Source organism: Taudactylus pleione, unplaced genomic scaffold, assembly GCF_031769625.1.
Source record: "Taudactylus pleione unplaced genomic scaffold, aTauple2 ptg000875l, whole genome shotgun sequence".
NCBI lineage: Eukaryota > Metazoa > Chordata > Amphibia > Anura > Myobatrachidae > Taudactylus > Taudactylus pleione.
Window position 1 is genome coordinate 3729756 of NW_028285277.1, and position 20602 is coordinate 3750357.

Below are 20602 nucleotides of genomic sequence, written 5' to 3' on the forward strand. Positions count from 1 at the left end.
GATGCTTTCAGAACCTGTGTACAGGTGACCTGTTTTATCTCAATGATCGCTATGACAGGCTTATTGTGCTCAGTGGATGCAGGACCTGCTCATACAGGAATGGGTTAGACCCTGGAAACATTTTGAAAGTGTCCTCCCTCCCCCTCTTGAATCTCTGCCCATTGTACTGTATGATGCGTATATGTATATGCATGTGATACTTGTATTTGTGTTTGTGTATACATACTGTATGCTGGTTACCCTGTTGTTTTATAACTGTTACTGTGTCAGAGTATGTACTATTTGGAATCAAGCTGACTTTACTTCTAGCAGTTGTCTCTTGATCTTATTTTTATGTATAAGATAAATGAGGCCTCCAGCTATGGGCCCGCAGGCCGGATACAGGTCTGAGGCTCACATACCTGATCTCCGTCCACTGTATCTCTCTTTGAGGCTCAGGGCCTGATACAGAGCAGGACGCTCTGACCAGAGCGCTCGCTCTGAATCAGGGCCCTCCTACCTAAACATGGAGTGGCCTCCTGGTGACCACCCACAGCATATGCGAGCGGCCATCGGGCTTGCGCGACCATCGCGACCATCGGGCTTGCGACGAGACCCTGCGGTAGGGTCTCGGTGACCGCAAGCCCTGGAGTGATTTTGGCTCTATCACTAGTGATGTCAGTGGGGCCGGACCCAGACGGTAGGCGTTCCCATAGTAGTTATAGTGTATACTGGGCCTGATTCAGAACCGAACGCTCTGACCAGAGCGCTCGCTCTGAATCAGGGCCCTCCTCCATGAAAATGGAGCGTCGTCCTGGACGCTCGCATAGCTGTGGGTGACCACCCACAGCTTATTCGAGCGTCCATGATGATGGTCGCGATGATCAAGACCATCGCGATCATCGGGCTTGCGACGGAGACCCTGCGGTAGGGTTTCGCTGCCGCAAGCCCAGGAGTGATTTTGGCTCTATCAGAGCCAAAATCACTCCCACTGACATCACTAGTGATGTCAGTGGGGCCGGCTTCAGACGGTAGGCGTTCCCATGGGAACGCCCCCTTCAGGGAGGCACGCCCACCAAAGGGGGCGTGGTGTCAATCAACATCGCCAGCATGCCCCCTTTGGTGCGAGACCTGGAGCGACGCCTCCCCCATTGCTAGCCGGGTCTCGCACATGCGCACGACGGAGCAGCCTCCGTCATGCGCACTAGGGCACCATCGACCCGCTTGCGAGCGCTCAGCGCTCGCGAGCGGGTCTGAATCAGGCCCTCAGTACATAGACTCCTGAGTGTGCTCTGTGACTTCTGATACTAACCATGATGACTTTGTTTTTCTTTACCCCCAAGGGAGTGATTCAAGATGTGAAACTCATATTCATGCCGAATGGATACATAATGCAGTGTCCAAATCTGAATCGCAGTAAGTAAATGCTGTTATATTATAAAATAACCTACAGTGCTGTTACATTGTCTGGATTTGGGACATGAGGACAGTAACATATTTCTGTGTCTCTCACTCACTCCCCCCACCCTGTGTCTCTTACTCACTCCCCCCACCCTGTGTCTCTCACTCACTCCCCCCACCCTGTGTCTCTCACTCACTCCCCCCACCCTGTGTCTCTCACTCACTCCCCCCACCCTGTGTCTCTCACTCACTCCCCCCACCCTGTGTCTCTCACTCACTCCCCCCACCCTGTGTCTCTCACTCACTCAATCCCCCCACCATGTCTCTCTCACTCACCCCACCCTGTCACTCACTCACTCCCCCCACCCTGTGTCTCTTACTCACTCCCCCCACCCTGTGTCTCTCACTCACTCCCCCCACCCTGTGTCTCTCACTCACTCCCCCCACCCTGTGTCTCTCACTCACTCCCCCCACCCTGTGTCTCTCACTCACTCCCCCCACCCTGTGTCTCTCACTCACTCCCCCCACCCTGTGTCTCTCACTCACTCAATCCCCCCACCATGTCTCTCTCACTCACCCCACCCTGTCACTCACTCACTCCCCCCACCCTGTGTGTATCAGACTCACTCCCCCCAACCTGTGTGTCTCAGACTCACTCCCCCACCCTGTGTGTCTCAGACTCACTCCCCCCACCCTGTGTCTCTCACTGACTCACTCCCCCCACCCTGTGTCTCTCACTGACTCACTCCCCCCACCCTGTCTCTCTCACTGACTCACTCCCCCTACCCTGTCTCTCTCACTGACTCACTCCCCCCACCCTGTCTCTCTCACTGACTCACTCCCCCTACCCTGTCTCTCTCACTGACTCACTCCCCCCACCCTGTCTCTCTCACTGACTCACTCCCCCCACCCTGTCTCTCTCACTGACTCACTCCCCCCACCCTGTCTCTCTCACTGACTCACTCCCCCCACCCTGTGTCTCTCACTGACTCACTCCCCCCACCCTGTGTCTCTCACTGACTCACTCCCCCCACCCTGTGTCTCTCACTGACTCACTCCCCCCACCCTGTGTCTCTCACTGACTCACTCCCCCCACCCTGTGTCTCTCACTGACTCACTCCCCCCACCCTGTGTCTCTCACTGACTCACTCCCCCCACCCTGTGTCTCTCACTGACTCACTCCCCCCACCCTGTGTCTCTCACTGACTCACTCCCCCCACCCTGTGTCTCTCACTGACTCACTCCCCCCACCCTCTGTCTCTCACTGACTCACTCCCCCCACCCTCTGTCTCTCACTGACTCCCTCTGCCTTGTCTCTCAGACGCACTCCTCTCAACCTGTGTGTCAACCTTATCCCCCTGTCATCTCCCCCCCCCCCCATAACCCATTATCTTGTGTCGCTTCATCTCCAGCCCCTCTCCCAAACACACCCCCCCAACCTCTGCCCGACCTGTGTCTCTCCAGCCCTTCCTGCTGGTCTTCTTCGTGGGCGGCTTGGCTCCTCTCCAGTCTAGTGGCGCACTGCGCTGGAACATACACTTTATTGTGCCAGCCCCCCTCTTTCTTTCTGTGTGTGCCTTGATGAAAACAGCAGTGTCACAGGCAAAGGAGCCACATGAATTGGACTCCCAAGGTTCCTGACCATCCAGGGCCCATCGGAATCTCGGGGCCCAGTACAAGTGTCCCTCTTGTACCCCCTGACGCCCAGACCTGCCTAACAGCATTGCCTTAGTTTGAAAGGGAAGGGAACGGGTTGGAGCTTATCCTACGTCCTGTCCTGCTGGTGTCTTTCTGTTTGTCTGGATAGGAGAATATTGTGTGATAGAGGGATATAGGTACTATTCACCTCCCTGAAAGCCACACTATGGGGCCCATTTATCAATAATCACATACTCAATATACTCAATGTGATCTGGGTGTGATATTAGCGGCCGTGATTGCAGTGCACTATACGATCATATCGGCCAAATGTATTAAAGAGCATTTGCAGGGATAGGATCTCCGAAATGAGCCCTCCCTGCGATGTGTTTGGACTAGTGCATGCGCGTCCTACAGACCACTCATGCGCCATTGCCGGGGGGGGGGGTCGTCCTCTCACCAGCTAATTTTTGCGATGTGTAGCCCATAGACTACAGCAGCACGTCATCATCTTTAGCTTGGTAAATCCCACAGCGTCGCATCCCCCATAGAAACCTTTGGGGGTTGTGGCTGCCTTTGGGAAGGGAAGCACCGCTGCATACATTGGAGATATCTGCTGCGATCCCCCCATAATACATACAATAAGTTTAGGGGATACTAATTATTTGCGGTAATGCTCCCAAAACACCCGTTATGCTGATAAATGAGCCCCTATATGCCTCTTTCCCCCAGCATTAAAGCAATAGCATCCACGACTACTGGGTAATCCTCCTTCCCAGCTACCACACCCAACATTACATTTTACCATTTACACTTAATAAATACAGTACTGTAGGTCCCTTTAACCTCAACAAGACCCAACATTACATTAGACTGATCTCATGGAGAAAATTATTTATTATTTTATGTCCATTATATAGACCTAATATGTAAGCGATAGCTATGTATGGCTTAGATATGCCGTGACGAGTATACCGGTATAGATGTAATAGCTGGATAAGTCCATCAGTAGGAGATAGATGGTTACGTCATGTTTGCGGGCGATGTTAGAGGGTCAGGTCACCACCTTCTGGATACAGTTGTCTTTATAAACGATGTATCAAAGTCTGGTCCATATTCAGCTCTCTGTTATTTGCCGCCACGGGTCTATGCAAACAGCGCAGTTTTCCAGCAAATGGTTTTCATCGGGGCTGTCGCATCTATTCTACTATAGGGACAAGATGAATATCCGCCACCAACTCCACATCACATTGATAGCGCTTATATTTAACAAAAAGCCCCTACATAACCGTAGTACTCCGCTACGGCCCACGTAACATTAATATGATGATAGATACGGTCAGTACATAGTCTATTCAGCAATGATTTTTTTTTTTACATAAAAAATACGGAAACTATGATTTCAGTATTTGTTATGTAAATCCCCTATTCAGCAATGGGATAATGGACACAATAACACAATTCTCTTGTCCGTTTATTCCCTGCTCGCAGAGTACCGCACTATAGGGATCAGCCATTGATCTCTACAGCGCTTTAACGCTTTTTCCTGTTCACTCGAAAAATCAGTACTTTATATAACGCCATCTCAGAATAGCGTTATATGAAGAAAAGACTTAAATATCCCGAAAACTGCAGGGACAGAGGGAAATTTTCCCATAAGTCCCTGCAGCATCTCATAAGCCCACCCCAGGTAAGTCCACCTAGAGCCTGTTATACCTGCCTAAAGTGATTGACGTGTATACAGGCTTTATACTAGTCTGTGTACATTTATATGTATGTGCTATTATATTTTATATATAAATGTTAAATATACATGTATACAGGCTAGTATAAAGCCTGTATACACATGTCAATCAATTTGGACAGGCTAGAGCTGTATTTACCTTGTCGACGATCACCACAAGCAGGGACAGAGACTGTTCCCGAATGCATGACTGAGCATGTGCGGAGGAGCAAACAGAAGGGATTGTTTTCGGATAACAGAGCCTTCTGTGACATCGCAGGGACAGCGTATTACCGCAACCGATAACTATGCCTTCTGTAACATTGCAGGGACAGCGTATTACCGCAACCGCTGTCCCTGCACAAAATAGTGCTGAATAGCAGCCATAAATTATCATAATCGATAAAAACTTGAGACGATGTTGCCCGATAATATTGTGCCAAACATCGTCACTCTTGCTGAATAGACCAAGGGGTCTGCAGTGCTCAGAAATCTCACATTACGCATAGCACTAGAAGATGTCGCTCTCTGTCCCTGTGATCAAGGTCCATTTTACATATTACATTGTGAGGCACTACAACTCCCAGCATTAAACCAAAACGCACAAAGATTGGATATAATCTAATTTATTAAAGCGTGATTAACTGCAGCTCTTAAAGCGGAGTACTGAGCAATAAACAGACGTTATCATGCGTTGTTACCCTATAAACGTTTCCCCTCAGCTTAGGCCAATTTCCTCTTTTGTAAAGGGGACGTTTATAATCACTAGTACGACGGAAAATATGTTCTTACTTGTAGTATCCACTTAAATGTTTGATTTCATTTTATAAACTGCACAAGGCCAGTCCCTGCCAACGTGGTTACTACTTAGTGCTGCCTATTCAGTTATATTTATCTCCCTCCCTAGCTTCCTGCGTGGTTACTAGTCAGTGCTGCCTATTCACTTATATTCATCTCCCTAGCTTCCAGCGTGGTTACTAGTCAGTGCTGCCTATTCAGTTATATTTATCTCCCTAGCTTCCTGCTTGGTCACTAGTCAGTGCTGCTTATTCAGTTATATTCATCTCCCTAGCTTCCAGCGTGGTTACTAGTCAGTGCTGCCTATTCAGTTATATTTATATCCCTAGCTTCCAGCGTGGTCACTAGTCAGTGCTGCCTATTCAGTTATATTTATCTCCCTAACTTCCAGCGTGGTTACTAGTCAGTGCTGCCTATTCAGTTATATTTATCTCCCTAGCTACCAGCATGGTTACTAGTCAGTGCTGCCTATTCAGTTATATTTATCTCCCTAGCTTCCAGCGTGGTCACTAGTCAGTGCTGCCTATTCAGTTATATTTATCTCCCTAGCTTCCAGCGTGGTCACTAGTCAGTGCTGCCTATTCAGTTATATTTATCTCCCTAGCTTCCAGCGTGGTCACTAGTCAGTGCTGCCTATTCAGTTATATTTATCTCCCTAACTTCCAGCGTGGTTACTAGTCAGTGCTGCCTATTCAGTTATATTTATCTCCCTCCCTAGCTTCCAGCGTGGTTACTAGTCAGTGCCCTATTCAGTTATATTTATCTCCCTAGCTTCCAGCGTGGTTACTAGTCAGTGCTGCCTATTCACTTATATTTATCTCTCTAGCTTCCAGCGTGGTCACTAGTCAGTGCTGCCTATTCACTTATATTTATCTCCCTAGCTTCCAGCGTGGTCACTAGTCAGTGCTGCCTATTCAGTTATATTTATCTCCCTAGCTTCCAGTGTGGTCACTAGTCAGTGCTGCCTATTCACTTATATTTATCTCCCTAGCTTCCAGCGTGGTTACTAGTCAGTGCTGCCTATTCACTTATATTTATCTCCCTAGCTTCCAGCATGGTTACTAGTCAGTGCTGCCTATTCACTTATATTTATCTCCCTAGCTTCCAGCGTGGTTACTAGTCAGTGCTGCCTATTCAGTTATATTTATCTCCCTAGCTTCCAGCGTGGTCACTAGTCACTGCTGCCTATTCACTTATATTTATCTCCCTAGCTTCCAGCATGGTTACTAGTCAGTGCTGCCTATTCACTTATATTTATCTCCCTAGCTTCCAGCGTGGTTACTAGTCAGTGCTGCCTATTCAGTTATATTTATCTCTGTAGCTTCCAGCGTGGTCACTAGTCAGTGCTGCCTATTCAGTTATATTTATCTCCCTAGCTTTCAGCGTAAAAACTTGATACCACATGGATAGTTCTATTGCATATGTAAATAGACGGGATGGGCACTAGGACTATGTCAGACAACCCCAGAATACATGATGAAATGGATTGATTCCAGTGTTACAATAATTAGTGTATGCCTTTACAGTCATACATATTACCTTGGCTTTAGGCACTTATTCAGTCCCCTCTTCTTATGGATGTCTTGATGCCCTACCCTGAATGTTATTAGGTGGAATAAGCACAGGGCCAGCCATAGATCTAAATGATACGTTTGGCTGAGGAAGTTCTCTGCAACAAAATGCGTCTCAGGATGCATATTGGATACAGATTACCCGTCTTCTGGTTGGCTTGGGACGTCCATCAATATGAGCGATAAAATTCTTCAAAACTGTTAATGTGTAAGAATTTGTGTTGTAAACGTGACCCATTGCTGACCTGGTGATAGCTCCTCAGGCCTGGTGATAGCTCCTCAGGCCTGGTGATAGCTCCTCAGGCCTGGTGATAGCTCCTCAGGCCTGGTGATAGCTCCTCAGGCCTGGTGATAGCTCCTCAGGCCTGGTGATAGCTCCTCAGGCCTGGTGATAGCTCCTCAGGCCTGGTGATAGCTCCTCAGGCCTGGTGATAGCTCCTCAGGCCTGGTGATAGCTCCTCAGGCCTGGTGATAGCTCCTCAGGCCTGGTGATAGCTCCTCAGGCCTGGTGATAGCTCCTCAGGCCTGGTGATAGCTCCTCAGGCCTGGTGATAGCTCCTCAGGCCTGGTGATAGCTCCTCAGGCCTGGTGATAGCTCCTCAGGCCTGGTGATAGCTCCTCAGGCCTGGTGATAGCTCCTCAGGCCTGGTGATAGCTCCTCAGGCCTGGTGATAGCTCCTCAGGCCTGGTGATAGCTCCTCAGGCCTGGTGATAGCTCCTCAGGCCTGGTGATAGCTCCTCAGGCCTGGTGATAGCTCCTCAGGCCTGGTGATAGCTCCTCAGGCCTGGTGATAGCTCCTCAGGCCTGGTGATAGCTCCTCAGGCCTGGTGATAGCTCCTCAGGCCTGGTGATAGCTCCTCAGGCCTGGTGATAGCTCCTCAGGCCTGGTGATAGCTCCTCAGGCCTGGTGATAGCTCCTCAGGCCTGGTGATAGCTCCTCAGGCCTGGTGATAGCTCCTCAGGCCTGGTGATAGCTCCTCAGGCCTGGTGATAGCTCCTCAGGCCTGGTGATAGCTCCTCAGGCCTGGTGATAGCTCCTCAGGCCTGGTGATAGCTCCTCAGGCCTGGTGATAGCTCCTCAGGCCTGGTGATAGCTCCTCAGGCCTGGTGATAGCTCCTCAGGCCTGGTGATAGCTCCTCAGGCCTGGTGATAGCTCCTCAGCCCTGGTGATAGCTCCTCAGGCCTGGTGATAGCTCCTCAGGCCTGGTGATAGCTCCTCAGAACAGGGTCTTCCAATGTCTATATTTTATGGGTTCTGCATTAGTACCATAATGTTGGCTGAGCTAGAATAACTTTTATCGCATATACAGGTTGAGTCTCCCATATCCAAATTGCTTGGGACCAGGGGATATTATGGATATTGAAATATTCCGTATTTTGGAATATTTGCATAAAATAATGAAATATCTTGGGAATGGGACCCAAATCTAAACACAAAATGCATTTATGTTTTGTATACACCATATACACATATCTTGAAGGTCATTTTATACTATATTTTTAATAATTTGTGCTTTAAACAATGTTTGTGTACATTGAACCATCAGAAAGCTAAGGTTTCACTTTCTCAGTCATGCTAAAAATATTCCGTATTTCGGAATATTTGGATATGGGAGACTCAACCTGCATTTCCCAAGCTTAACCCTTGAATCTTTTAATGCCTTTGAACAACTTCAAGTTATCTGAAATTCTCCTAGATCCCGTCACACCTCTGAAATATGTAACATACACTGCAGTAGGCATAAAAAAAACCATGAAATCCTGTTGCCAGTGTAAAGGTGGCAGAAGATGGTATAGATGGCATTGCTAATAGTGCCCATGGAGAAGCAATTCTACACATCAACCCTTGCACAAGTTTTATAGGTGTATATTCATTAAACTGTGCTGTAAAGAATACACAAGACTTGTGTTTAATGCTAGTTGTTGAAAGTGTTTTTGTTTGTTTGTTTGTGGTTTAGGCTTCTGTGACTGTTACACTGTATCTGGCTCTGAGTAACTCCCTGACTGATTGCTAAATGTATTTGTTTGTGCTCTGTACTAGATACAATTCCACACTTAATATATTTCATTTCTACTGATATAGACATTTTAGAACATTATATCTTAATATCCTAATTTGCATGGAAATGGTTTCTGCTGTCTAGTTTTATCATGTTTAATACAAGGTGTTTACGCTATTTCTATTGTCTTATGGAGCCTGCCCGACCTGCAGCGATTTCCTGAGCCTTGTGCAAGGTATTATGGATTTACAGGAGCTGCTGGCAAAACTCACAGCTAAAGTAAGTATTATGTGATACCGGTTCATTGTCTGCTGCCTTTGTGTTGTGAATTCATTAATGTTATTTTCCACCTTCGGGTTTACTAGCCTGTAGGTGGCCTCCCGCTAGGTGTTACTAAATATTCAGCTTTATGTTATAGGCTCTATCCGTGCTTTACAGTCATGTCGTTATCATCAGGCAGAGCTGTATTGGGGTAGACAGAATGCTCCTGAGAAGACCCTGATTGCCGACCTCTGGCCCCGGTGTTTCAGAAACCAGGGCAAGAGTGGATAGTGCTGTGCAGGACCCCACAAGGCAGTGCACAAAGCTTTGACGCAATAAGGCATAGAGCAATCGGTAATCATCACTACCTAAGGGAGGACTAGATACATTGTGCCCCAATAAGACGGAAATGGGTGAAGCAGTTTGTCTCATGAACTGGGGTATTTGCAGAAGTGCGCATAGATCTTCACCATAGTACATAGGTATAATGTGGCAGCATATTGGCGTTTGCAAGGAGCAGGAGCTTGCACCGGTCAGTGAGAAGAGTTGGGTGGTGAATGAGGATAAGCTCAGCAGGCATGACGCTTACACTTTTGCGCCTTGGCATGTAATGTCCCTTGTGCAAGGCAGACCGCCCATGTGGACCACTGCAAAACAAAGCAATTTGCCGTGTGCGTCCTATAATTATTGTGCTTTGTTACTAGCTGAATATTTAATTACTGTACATAATAGTATAGGTGACTGCGACACCCTAACCCTTTAATGTAGTGAGAGATATGCGTCCTTCCAATTATATCCTCTAATTTATATATAACAAATACACAGAGCTTTCAGTAAATAGCTGCTAATGTTTCTTGTCATCTGGAAGTATGAGCTGTACATGTTCTAATCATGGGTTATTTATTAGGTAGCACTACATAAATATGAGGTACTTAAACCTTGAATATATGGCTTGTCTCGTCAGCCCTAGATCAGCATATATTTAATGTCTGTCTGCTAGTAGCTGTACAATGCGCTAATTCAATACTATCGCATAATGCATGTAATTAGTGCAGAGCTGTCTTACCACCAACAGAGAGTATGATAGAGACACGTTGGATAATTCACGGTTACATATATTAGATTTGTTCTGCAGAGATCTCAGCAGGGAGTGAGATTTCGGTAGAACAATCTCCATACTGTGTCCACACCAAATTCCACAGATATTACGTGTCGAGACTCTTATTACATTTATCTCATCAACTCTGGTGATTCTTGTCGCATTCTAACATTGATTTACCCTATTGCTGTAATCATTGATGCATTGCATCAAAGTCTTTTTAACATAAAAATATTTTTAAATAATCTACAGGCCTTATTTTCAAATGCTTCATTTTTTTGTCTATGAAACATATAATAATGTTTCTTACTTGATGCCGTTTACAGTTGTATTCTCTGAAATGTCTGCATAAAATTTGTTCATCTAAAAAAAACAAATAGTTTTTCGGAGTTACTGTACATTTATCTTCTCTTTTAAAATTATCCCCCACTGAGGATTTATATGTCAGGGAAGTAATTGCTTTGCCTAGACACCGGAGACGGACAAATTGTGGGTGGACTAGCGGAGCGCGACCCGTATTTAACGGTCTCTAGAGGGGATATCTTAAAATTCACAAGGGGTTTAAAGGTTTGTTTTATCTTAGTAGACACAAATAACCCCCTTCCCCTGGACTAGTATCCCGGGAGTGGGGCGACCTCTTTTTGACCATTACTTTTGGATGTAACTGTCCCCTAATGCTTGTATCATCTGTAGCAATGCAGCTATTCCATAGCCTTAAGGGGAGCTTACATGGTGGGTGGCTTAGATTGATTTTGTACAAGTCACCTCTATGGGGGCAGCCTATAGGTTATCGATGTGCGTTCACCCCAATGATTTGGCTCTAAAGCCGTCATTCCTTTGGGTGTTGCGAAAAAATCGCCTGCATGTGTTTTGAATTCATTTAACTTGGTCAAAGGTAAAATCATGTCATTTGTAGGGTTTTTTTTTTGTTCCTATACTTCTATCAAATTCCTCAGATTTATAGCTTAAACATTAATTTATAAACCTAGCATACAGTATATTTATAATAATACACAGCATGTATTAGACTATACAGTATACAGAATATACATAATAAGATTAATTTCTAAATGGAACATATGTACAGTAGACATAACACGATGTAATAGCACAGGGTGCTGAATAGGTTGTACCATTCTCTTTTCCACTGAGTGATATGGTTACTGTACTCCTTACTGGGAGCGTTTTTCAGACTAGGATAATTACTGTTCCTGTAAGAGAGGTATTTCCAGTGTGTGTTACTCTGTCCTAATGATCTAGGGGCCTGATTCAGAGCCGCTCGTAAGCGGCCGCTCGTTTGCTCCGAGCGATGTTTGCCCAACTGCGCATGTGTACGAATCGTATTACGCGTGCGCGAGCCAGTCTGTGCGGTCGAAATTCATGTGCTCGCAAAATAGCGAATGCCTGCTATTTTGAGTGACAGGAGGAGGCGTATGTGGGTGGTAACAGGGGAAGGTGCTTGAAAATGGGAAGTGGAGATCCGAACGCAGGCGTGCTTAAAGGTCAATACGGGCGTTTTAAGGGTGTGCATAATTAATACAGCAGCGTCATTGACCACGTCACTGGGTTATTTTATAGTCAGAACTGCTCGCATGATTGCGGTAGCAAAAACCAACCACAAGAATAGCGAGCAGTTCATACGCTGGTTGATGTACTCGATTAATCTAATAAATAGCGGACATGACGTAGGATGCGAGCGGCCAGGGTGCGTATTTTTTCCAAAAACGACCGCAAGTTTTATTCGCTCGTTCAGACATAGAGGCGTGAACAGGCCGCAAAGAGTGAACGGTTCATTTGAATAGCCACCCCTATTTTCTGGACGAGCGACCGCAAATAGCGTCCGGCTCTGAATCAGGCCCTAGCTCCAATCTAAGGGCCTCATTTATAGTGAGTTTTGTCATTCACAAACTAGTTGCGTATGATAACAGTGCTCCAGCCAATCAGCTCCCAAATATCATTTGTTTGAAAAATGACAGTTACGAGCTGATTGGCTGGTGCACCATTATCATACACAGTGACAGTTAGGAGCTGATTGGCTGGTGCACCATTATCATACACAGTGACAGTTAGGAGCTGATTGGCTGGAGCACCATTTATCATACACAGTGACAGTTGGGAGCTGATTGGCTGGTGCACCATTATCATACACAGTGACAGTTAGGAGCTGATTGGCTGGAGCATCATTATCATACACAGTGACAGATGGGAGCTGATTGGCTGGAGCACCATTAATCATACACAGTGACAGTTGGGAGCTGATTGGCTGGAGCGCCATTATCATACACAGTGACAGTTGGGAGCTGATTGGCTGGAGCACCATTAATCATACACAGTGACAGATGGGAGCTGATTGGCTGGAGCACCATTATCATACACAGTGACAGATGGGAGCTGATTGGCTGGAGCACCATTAATCATACACAGTGACAGTTGGGAGCTGATTGGCTGGAGCGCCATTATCATACACAGTGACAGATGGGAGCTGATTGGCTGGAGCGCCATTATCATACACAGTGACAGATGGGAGCTGATTGGCTGGAGCACCATTAATCATACACAGTGACAGTTGGGAGCTGATTGGCTGGAGCGCCATTATCATACACAGTGACAGATGGGAGCTGATTGGCTGGAGCATCATTATCATACACAGTGACAGATGGGAGCTGATTGGCTGGAGCATCATTATCATACACAGTGACAGATGGGAGCTGATTGGCTGGAGCATCATTATCATACACAGTGACAGATGGGAGCTGATTGGCTGGAGCATCATTATCATACACAGTGACAGATGGGAGCTGATTGGCTGGAGCATCATTATCATACACAGTGACAGATGGGAGCTGATTGGCTGGAGCATCATTATCATACACAGTGACAGTTGGGAGCTGATTGGCTGGAGCATCATTATCATACACAGTGACAGATGGGAGCTGATTGGCTGGAGCACCATTATCATACACAGTGACAGTTGGGAGCTGATTGGCTGGAGCACCATTAATCATACACAGTGACAGTTGGGAGCTGATTGGCTGGAGCGCCATTATCATACACAGTGACAGATGGGAGCTGATTGGCTGGAGCATCATTATCATACACAGTGACAGATGGGAGTTGATTGGCTGGAGCATCATTATCATACACAGTGACAGATGGGAGCTGATTGGTTGGAGCATCATTATCATACACAGTGACAGATGGGAGCTGATTGGCTGGAGCATCATTATCATACACAGTGACAGATGGGAGCTGATTGGCTGGAGCATCATTATCATACACAGTGACAGATGGGAGCTGATTGGCTGGAGCATCATTATCATACACAGTGACAGTTGGGAGCTGATTGGCTGGAGCATCATTATCATACACAGTGACAGATGGGAGCTGATTGGCTGGAGCACCATTATCATACACAGTGACAGTTGGGAGCTGATTGGCTGGAGCATCATTATCATACACAGTGACAGATGGGAGCTGATTGGCTGGAGCATCATTATCATACACAGTGACAGATGGGAGCTGATTGGTTGGAGCATCATTATCATACACAGTGACAGATGGGAGCTGATTGGCTGGAGCATCATTATCATACACAGTGACAGATGGGAGCTGATTGGCTGGAGCATCATTATCATACACAGTGACAGATGGGAGCTGATTGGCTGGAGCATCATTATCATACACAGTGACAGTTGGGAGCTGATTGGCTGGAGCATCATTATCATACACAGTGACAGATGGGAGCTGATTGGCTGGAGCACCATTATCATACACAGTGACAGTTGGGAGCTGATTGGCTGGAGCACCATTTATCATACACACTAGTTTAATCACTCGTTGTGAATGATAAAACTCTTTGATAACTGAGGTTCTAAATACTAGTGGGTTGATTATTAATGCTTATTGCTTACTAATTGTAGTATTACTATATACTGGCTATAGTACATATACCCGTCCAGTAATTAGTTGTGAAGATGTTAATTCCTAGTATATAGTGCACTGGGCTGCTCCCTTAACATCAGCTGGAGGAAGGACAGGACCAGGTTAAAGGGTTCTTGCCGCTCTAGGCTAATAAACTTGCAGCGGTTTGTATATAAATCCCCAAGTGTTTCATTGTGACCCCTAGGGGACAGTCATTCTGGTCTAAAAGTCTATCGTGATTCCCCTCCACGTTTCAGAGGTAGCATTTGGTGAATAATTATGTACCGTAAGGGGGACAGGTTTTCATGAGCTTGTGGTTGGTCCCTGTGGTGTTTTTCAATTGCTGAATGAATGGCAGATCAACGGAGTGCTGTATGTAGTATACAAATAAAGGAAAGCCAGTCATTCCACAGTCACTTACTATACATCACAATTCTTCCCCATTTTGGTATTTGATAGGGATAGCCATAGACCAATGGTAGATGGCCTTGCCATCGATGGTGGAGAACCAATTGTTCTCCACCATTGCTGGAACAGAGCCCACCAATATTTTTTTCCACTTCTGCTTGGCGCCAGGATGTGGAGTTTAGCTCTGCCCCCCCTGAGGCAACCTGCAAAGCCCTGCCCCTGGCCAGCTGTCTGGTGAGTAATAAAGCAGGGAAGACCATCAGTGGGTAAAACCATCAATGGTTCCCTTGTGGATGGTTTCATGCCAACAAGGTTATAACCACCAATGGTACTATCGATGGTCTTCCCTAGTATTTGATCAGAGAACAACTAAACCTCTTTATCATATTTGCATGCGTTTGTGCATTGAGTTGCTGGTACATGACTGGATGAGTAGCTGTCTGTAGTAACAACTAGCAGGTGTACAGCTGTATCTTATATAATGCCCACAGGGTATATAGGTGTGTGTCCATGTGCGTGTGACAGATTTATCTATCTCTTATCCATCCATCCATCCATAAATATATAAATATAGTTGTGTATGGATGTGTGTGTCTGTATATTTGTAATATTTCAGATTTTTAGAGAGTCCATCCCTTCAGCAGAGTGAGAGAAGCCTGATTACTTACTGGCCTCTGCTGATGGTCACATTGTAATCTATGTCCAGCAATCGACCTGCTGCAGGTGAGTGATTTAGAACAGGGGTCTTCAACCTTGGCCCTCCAGCTGCTGTGGAACTACACATCCCAGCATGCACCGCCATAGTTTTAGCATGCTGTTATATCAAAAAGGTGGCAGTGCATGCTGGGATGTGTAGTTCCACAGCAGCTGGAGGGCCAAGGTTGAAGACCCCTAATCTAGAAGATGAACGTTCTCTCCTGGAGTGTGGAGTGCTGCTATTTAATAGAGAAAAGATTGTATCTGAAATATGTGTAGCTGGACTGACTTTGTTTTTACTTTAGTTCCCTGGAAGTGTGTAATAATAAAATGTAAATGCAATTAGTTTTGCACCATGAAGCCTAGGACTGTGCAGTGTAATGGTGCGTACACACTGGGCGATTAAAGTGGACGACTGAACGATAACGATATCGTTATCGTTCAGTCGTCCACTTTATCGTCCATTTTTAACACAAAAAAGATGAACGATGACGACGACGCGCGTTCCCGCGGGTCGTTCGTCATCCTCGTTCATCGGGCTGACATGCAGGCCAACCTGACGACCTCGTCAGGTTGCTGCATGTCAGGGAATGGGTGAGAGAGCCCGGCGCTGAACGATATCGCTAATGATATCGTTCAGCGGCTGTGCTCAATGTTATGAACGACATTGAGCACAGCCTGCCGGGGACACACTAGACGATATCGCTCAGGGAGCATATCGTCTAGTGTGTATGCACCATAACTGAGGTGGGTCCTGACGTTTGCCCCCAGTGCTGAATGACCAGATCGCTTTGCAGCTTTGCTACGCACGTGTGTGACCAGATAGGACAGACGCGGCTGTTTGGTGCTCAGGCTACGTGCTCAGACCTGGAGGCCTGATAGTGGTCATCAGACAACAGTGGTAGGTTTGCAGACGTGGGTCCCCTTCTGGAAACATGGGGACAATGTGTCACTGTCGCTGGCTGTGTCCCCTCTAGTCAGACAGTGTCACTCAGTAGCACTGACATGATCGCCCCATGCCCCAGGCAACTTGTTTGGCGCAATCCAGTTATGTTTCACATTCATCGTCCTTGTGCCTAAACTTAATACAACACATGGGTATAAGTTACTGATTTTGTGTCTTTCCCTTTCAGTTAAACTATGCAGAGACGAGGCTGAGCCAGCTGGAGAGTTGTCACTGCGAGAAGACGTGCCAGGTTCAGGGGGTGATCTACAGGGACAGGGACTCCTGGGTAGATGACGACCACTGCCGGAACTGCACCTGTAAGGTGAGCTAATCACAGGGCCTTCCTCCAGACCTGGACCTAATTAAATGCACTTTATTACTGATCATCTAAAATAAAAGTAGCTTTAATTTCAGTGCTGCCTGCCGTGTTTATTACCGTTTTATAGTGCAATATGATGGGAGGGCTCACTAAGTACCTGATTCAGAGCCGCTCGTTCGCTCTGAGCGATGTTTGCCCAACTGCGCATGCGTACGGATCGTAATACGCATGCGCGAACCAGTCAGTGCGGCCGAAAATCGTTTGTTCGCTAAATAGCGAATGCCTGCTAATATGAGTGACAGGAGGAGGCATATGTGGGTGGTAACAGGGGAAGGTGCTTGAAAACGGGGAGTGGAGATCAGAACGCAGGCGTGCTTAAAGGTCAAAACGGGCGTTTTATGGGTGTGCATAATTAATACAGCAGCGTCATTGACCACGTCACTGGGTTATTTTATAGTCAGAACTGCTCGCAAGATTATAGTAGCAAAAACCGACCACAAGAATAGCGAGCACTTCATACGCTGGTCGATGTACTCGATTAATCAGGCCCTAAGTACCTAGTCCGAGCACTCTCTTCTGCAGGTACTGTAGGCTTTCAGCACACGCCTCAAATTGTCTACTAAAGGCTCAGACAAAGTCGGTTTTGTTTTGCCCGGCATCGTTGTAGCGTTCTGTGCTGTGCGAGCTGCTTTCTGCATCTGAGCTGGAAACGCTGAATATTTCATGTCATTGTATCAGGGCTGTGGGAAATTACCATGTGTATAGAAAGTGAATACAACCCTTTATCCTCCCAACAGTCCTGTAATATATGTAATAATTATATCCTTGGGAAATACGACATGCTTTCTGGATCTCCGGCCTCCTGATTGCCTATCAGCGTGCGGCTCTGGGCCCTTCTGTACAAGGCATGGAGGAAATGGTCATTATTGGCGCTTTCAAGTATGATTTCTGCCAATTAGAATTTAATGGGAAGAAACTACAGGTTAAAGGGGCTTTTATCCATCATTAGGAAATTTATATATTTTAAATTGTGTTCTTTAGCCCGGAGCAAAATTGTCAGTGACACAAAATAGGAAAAATATTTTTCATTGAAGTAAAGTGAGCACGTGACCAGCTGTACGTGATGTATAGGTATATAGGAGCCAATGTACACAAATATGTTATGTGAAGGAGTGCTGTGAATTCTTTACAATCGTACTCTCATAAGTCAGCTTTATGTCATTTGTAGTTCCTCAGCGGTTTTTAGGGCCCAGCAAGCTCTGCCAAGTCTGATAGGTCATCCTCTAAGATGGGGCCCCGGCATACTGGTGGGATGTTTAATATGACCTTTCGTTTATTTCTTCCACCAGAGTGGCGCTGTTGAGTGCAGGCGAATGTTGTGCCCCCCACTCAATTGTTCTCCAGATTTCCTCCCGGTCCATGTTCCAGGCCAGTGCTGTAAGATCTGCCGGCGTAAGTACTTCAGGCTACTTTTGTATTTGTTGTCAACTCTTTCTATTTCATTTCACCATTTTAAGAGCATGTTCACATCATTTGTAGGGAACCATAAAGTACAGAAATGTAATCGGATTGCCGGACAGTCATTGCTTTTCATAATTAATAGTATAAATAAATTACTTTCTATAGACCATCCTCGTATACACCAGAGGATTCTATACTGTACAATCTATATCCATCCTACTATACGTCACAGAGGATTCTATACTGTACTATCTATCACTAGCCTACTATATGTCACAGAGGATCCTATACTGTACTATCTATAACCATCCTACTATACGTCACAGAGGATCCTATACTGTACCATCTATAACCATCCTACTATACGTCAGAGGATTCTATACTGTACTATCTATAACCAGCCTACTATACGTCACAGAGGATTCTATACTGTACTATCTATAACCAGCCTACTATACGTCACAGAGGATTCTATACTGTACTATCTATAACCAGCCTACTATACGTCACAGAGGATTCTATACTGTACTATCTATAACCAGCCTACCATACGTCACAGAGGATTCTATACTGTACAATCTATAACCATCCTACTATACGTCAGAGGATCCTATACTGTACTATCTATAACCATCCTACTATACGTCACAGAGGATCCTATACTGTACTATGTATAATCATCCTACTATACATCACAGAGGATCCTATACTGTACTATCTATAACCATCCTACTATACGTCACAGGATTCTATACTGTACAATCTATAACCATCCTACTATACGTCAGAGGATCCTATACTGTACTATCTATAATCATCCTACTATACATCACAGAGGATCCTATACTGTACTATCTATAACCATCCTACTATACATCACAGAGGATTCTATACTGTACTATCTATAACCATCCTACTATATGTCATAGAGGATCCTATACTGTACTATCTATAACCATCCTACTATACGTCAGAGGATTCTATACTGTACTATCTATAACCAGCCTACTATACATCACAGAGGATTCTATACTGTACTATCTATAACCATCCTACTATATGTCATAGAGGATCCTATACTGTACTATCTATAACCATCCTACTATACGTCACAGAGGATCCTATACTGTACTATCTATAATCATCCTACTATACGTCACAGAGGATTCTATACTGTACTATCTATAACCATCCTACTATACATCACAGAGGATCCTATACTGTACTATCTATAACCATCCTACTATACGTCAGAGGATCCTATACTGTACTATCTATAACCATCCTACTATACGTCACAGAGGATCCTATACTGTACTATGTATAATCATCCTACTATACATCACAGAGGATCCTATACTGTACTATCTATAACCATCCTACTATACGTCAGAGGATCCTATACTGTACTATCTATAACCATCCTACTATACATCAGAGGATCCTATACTGTACTATGTATAATCATCCTACTATACATCACAGAGGAGCCTATACTGTACTATCTATAACCATCCTACTATACGTCAGAGGATCCTATACTGTACTATCTATAACCATCCTACTATACGTCACAGAGGATCCTATACTGTACTATGTATAATCATCCTACTATACATCACAGAGGATCCTATACTGTACTATCTATAACCATCCTACTATACGTCAGAGGATCCTATACTGTACTATCTATAACCATCCTACTATACATCAGAGGATCCTATACTGTACTATGTATAATCATCCTACTATACATCACAGAGGATCCTATACTGTACTATCTATAACCATCCTACTATACGTCAGAGGATCCTATACTGTACTATCTATAACCATTCTACTATACATCAGAGGATTCTATACTGTACTATGTATAATCATCCTACTATACATCACAGAGGATTCTATACTGTACTATCTATAACCAGCCTACTATACATCAGAGGATCCTATACTGTACTATGTATAACAATCCTACTATGTCACATATGATTCTATACTGTATTTTCTATAGACCATCCTCATATATGTCACAGAGGATTCTATACTGTACTTTCTATAGTCAGTCATCCTTCCTCATGTGCTTTACAAATAATTACAGATTCTGTTTAAAACCTTTTAATGCTGCGTCTATGAATATAGGCTCCTTGTCCTAAGTGGGACAGGTAATGTAAAGTGTTTTCTGTACATACTGGATCACGTCCGTATACAGCAGATCCCTTTTCCCCCCGTATAAGACCAGAACAGGTTTTAAGCCTTTGTTGTTTCTATACCATAAAGATTATAGGATATAATATAGACCTGTGCATATTTAAAAATATAAATACATCATTCGGATTGTAACCATGAAAAAAGTAGTGAGCAGATGCTTATAGTATA

General features: G+C 45.2%; 1 protein-coding gene across 4 annotated transcripts in view; it reads left to right on the plus strand.

Moving 5' to 3' along the window:
• The window catches only part of NELL1 (neural EGFL like 1), a 647610-nt gene that overhangs the window by 295938 nt on the left and 331070 nt on the right, over nt 1–20602 (plus strand). For all 4 annotated transcript variants that reach the window (XM_088458962.1, XM_088458961.1, XM_088458963.1 and 1 more), the window contains exons 6-9: nt 1323–1395; nt 9309–9391; nt 16631–16765; nt 18112–18214. In XM_088458962.1, the coding sequence (XP_088315088.1) occupies nt 1323–1395; nt 9309–9391; nt 16631–16765; nt 18112–18214 (394 nt within the window). The remainder of the gene's footprint in view (nt 1–1322; nt 1396–9308; nt 9392–16630; nt 16766–18111; nt 18215–20602) is intronic.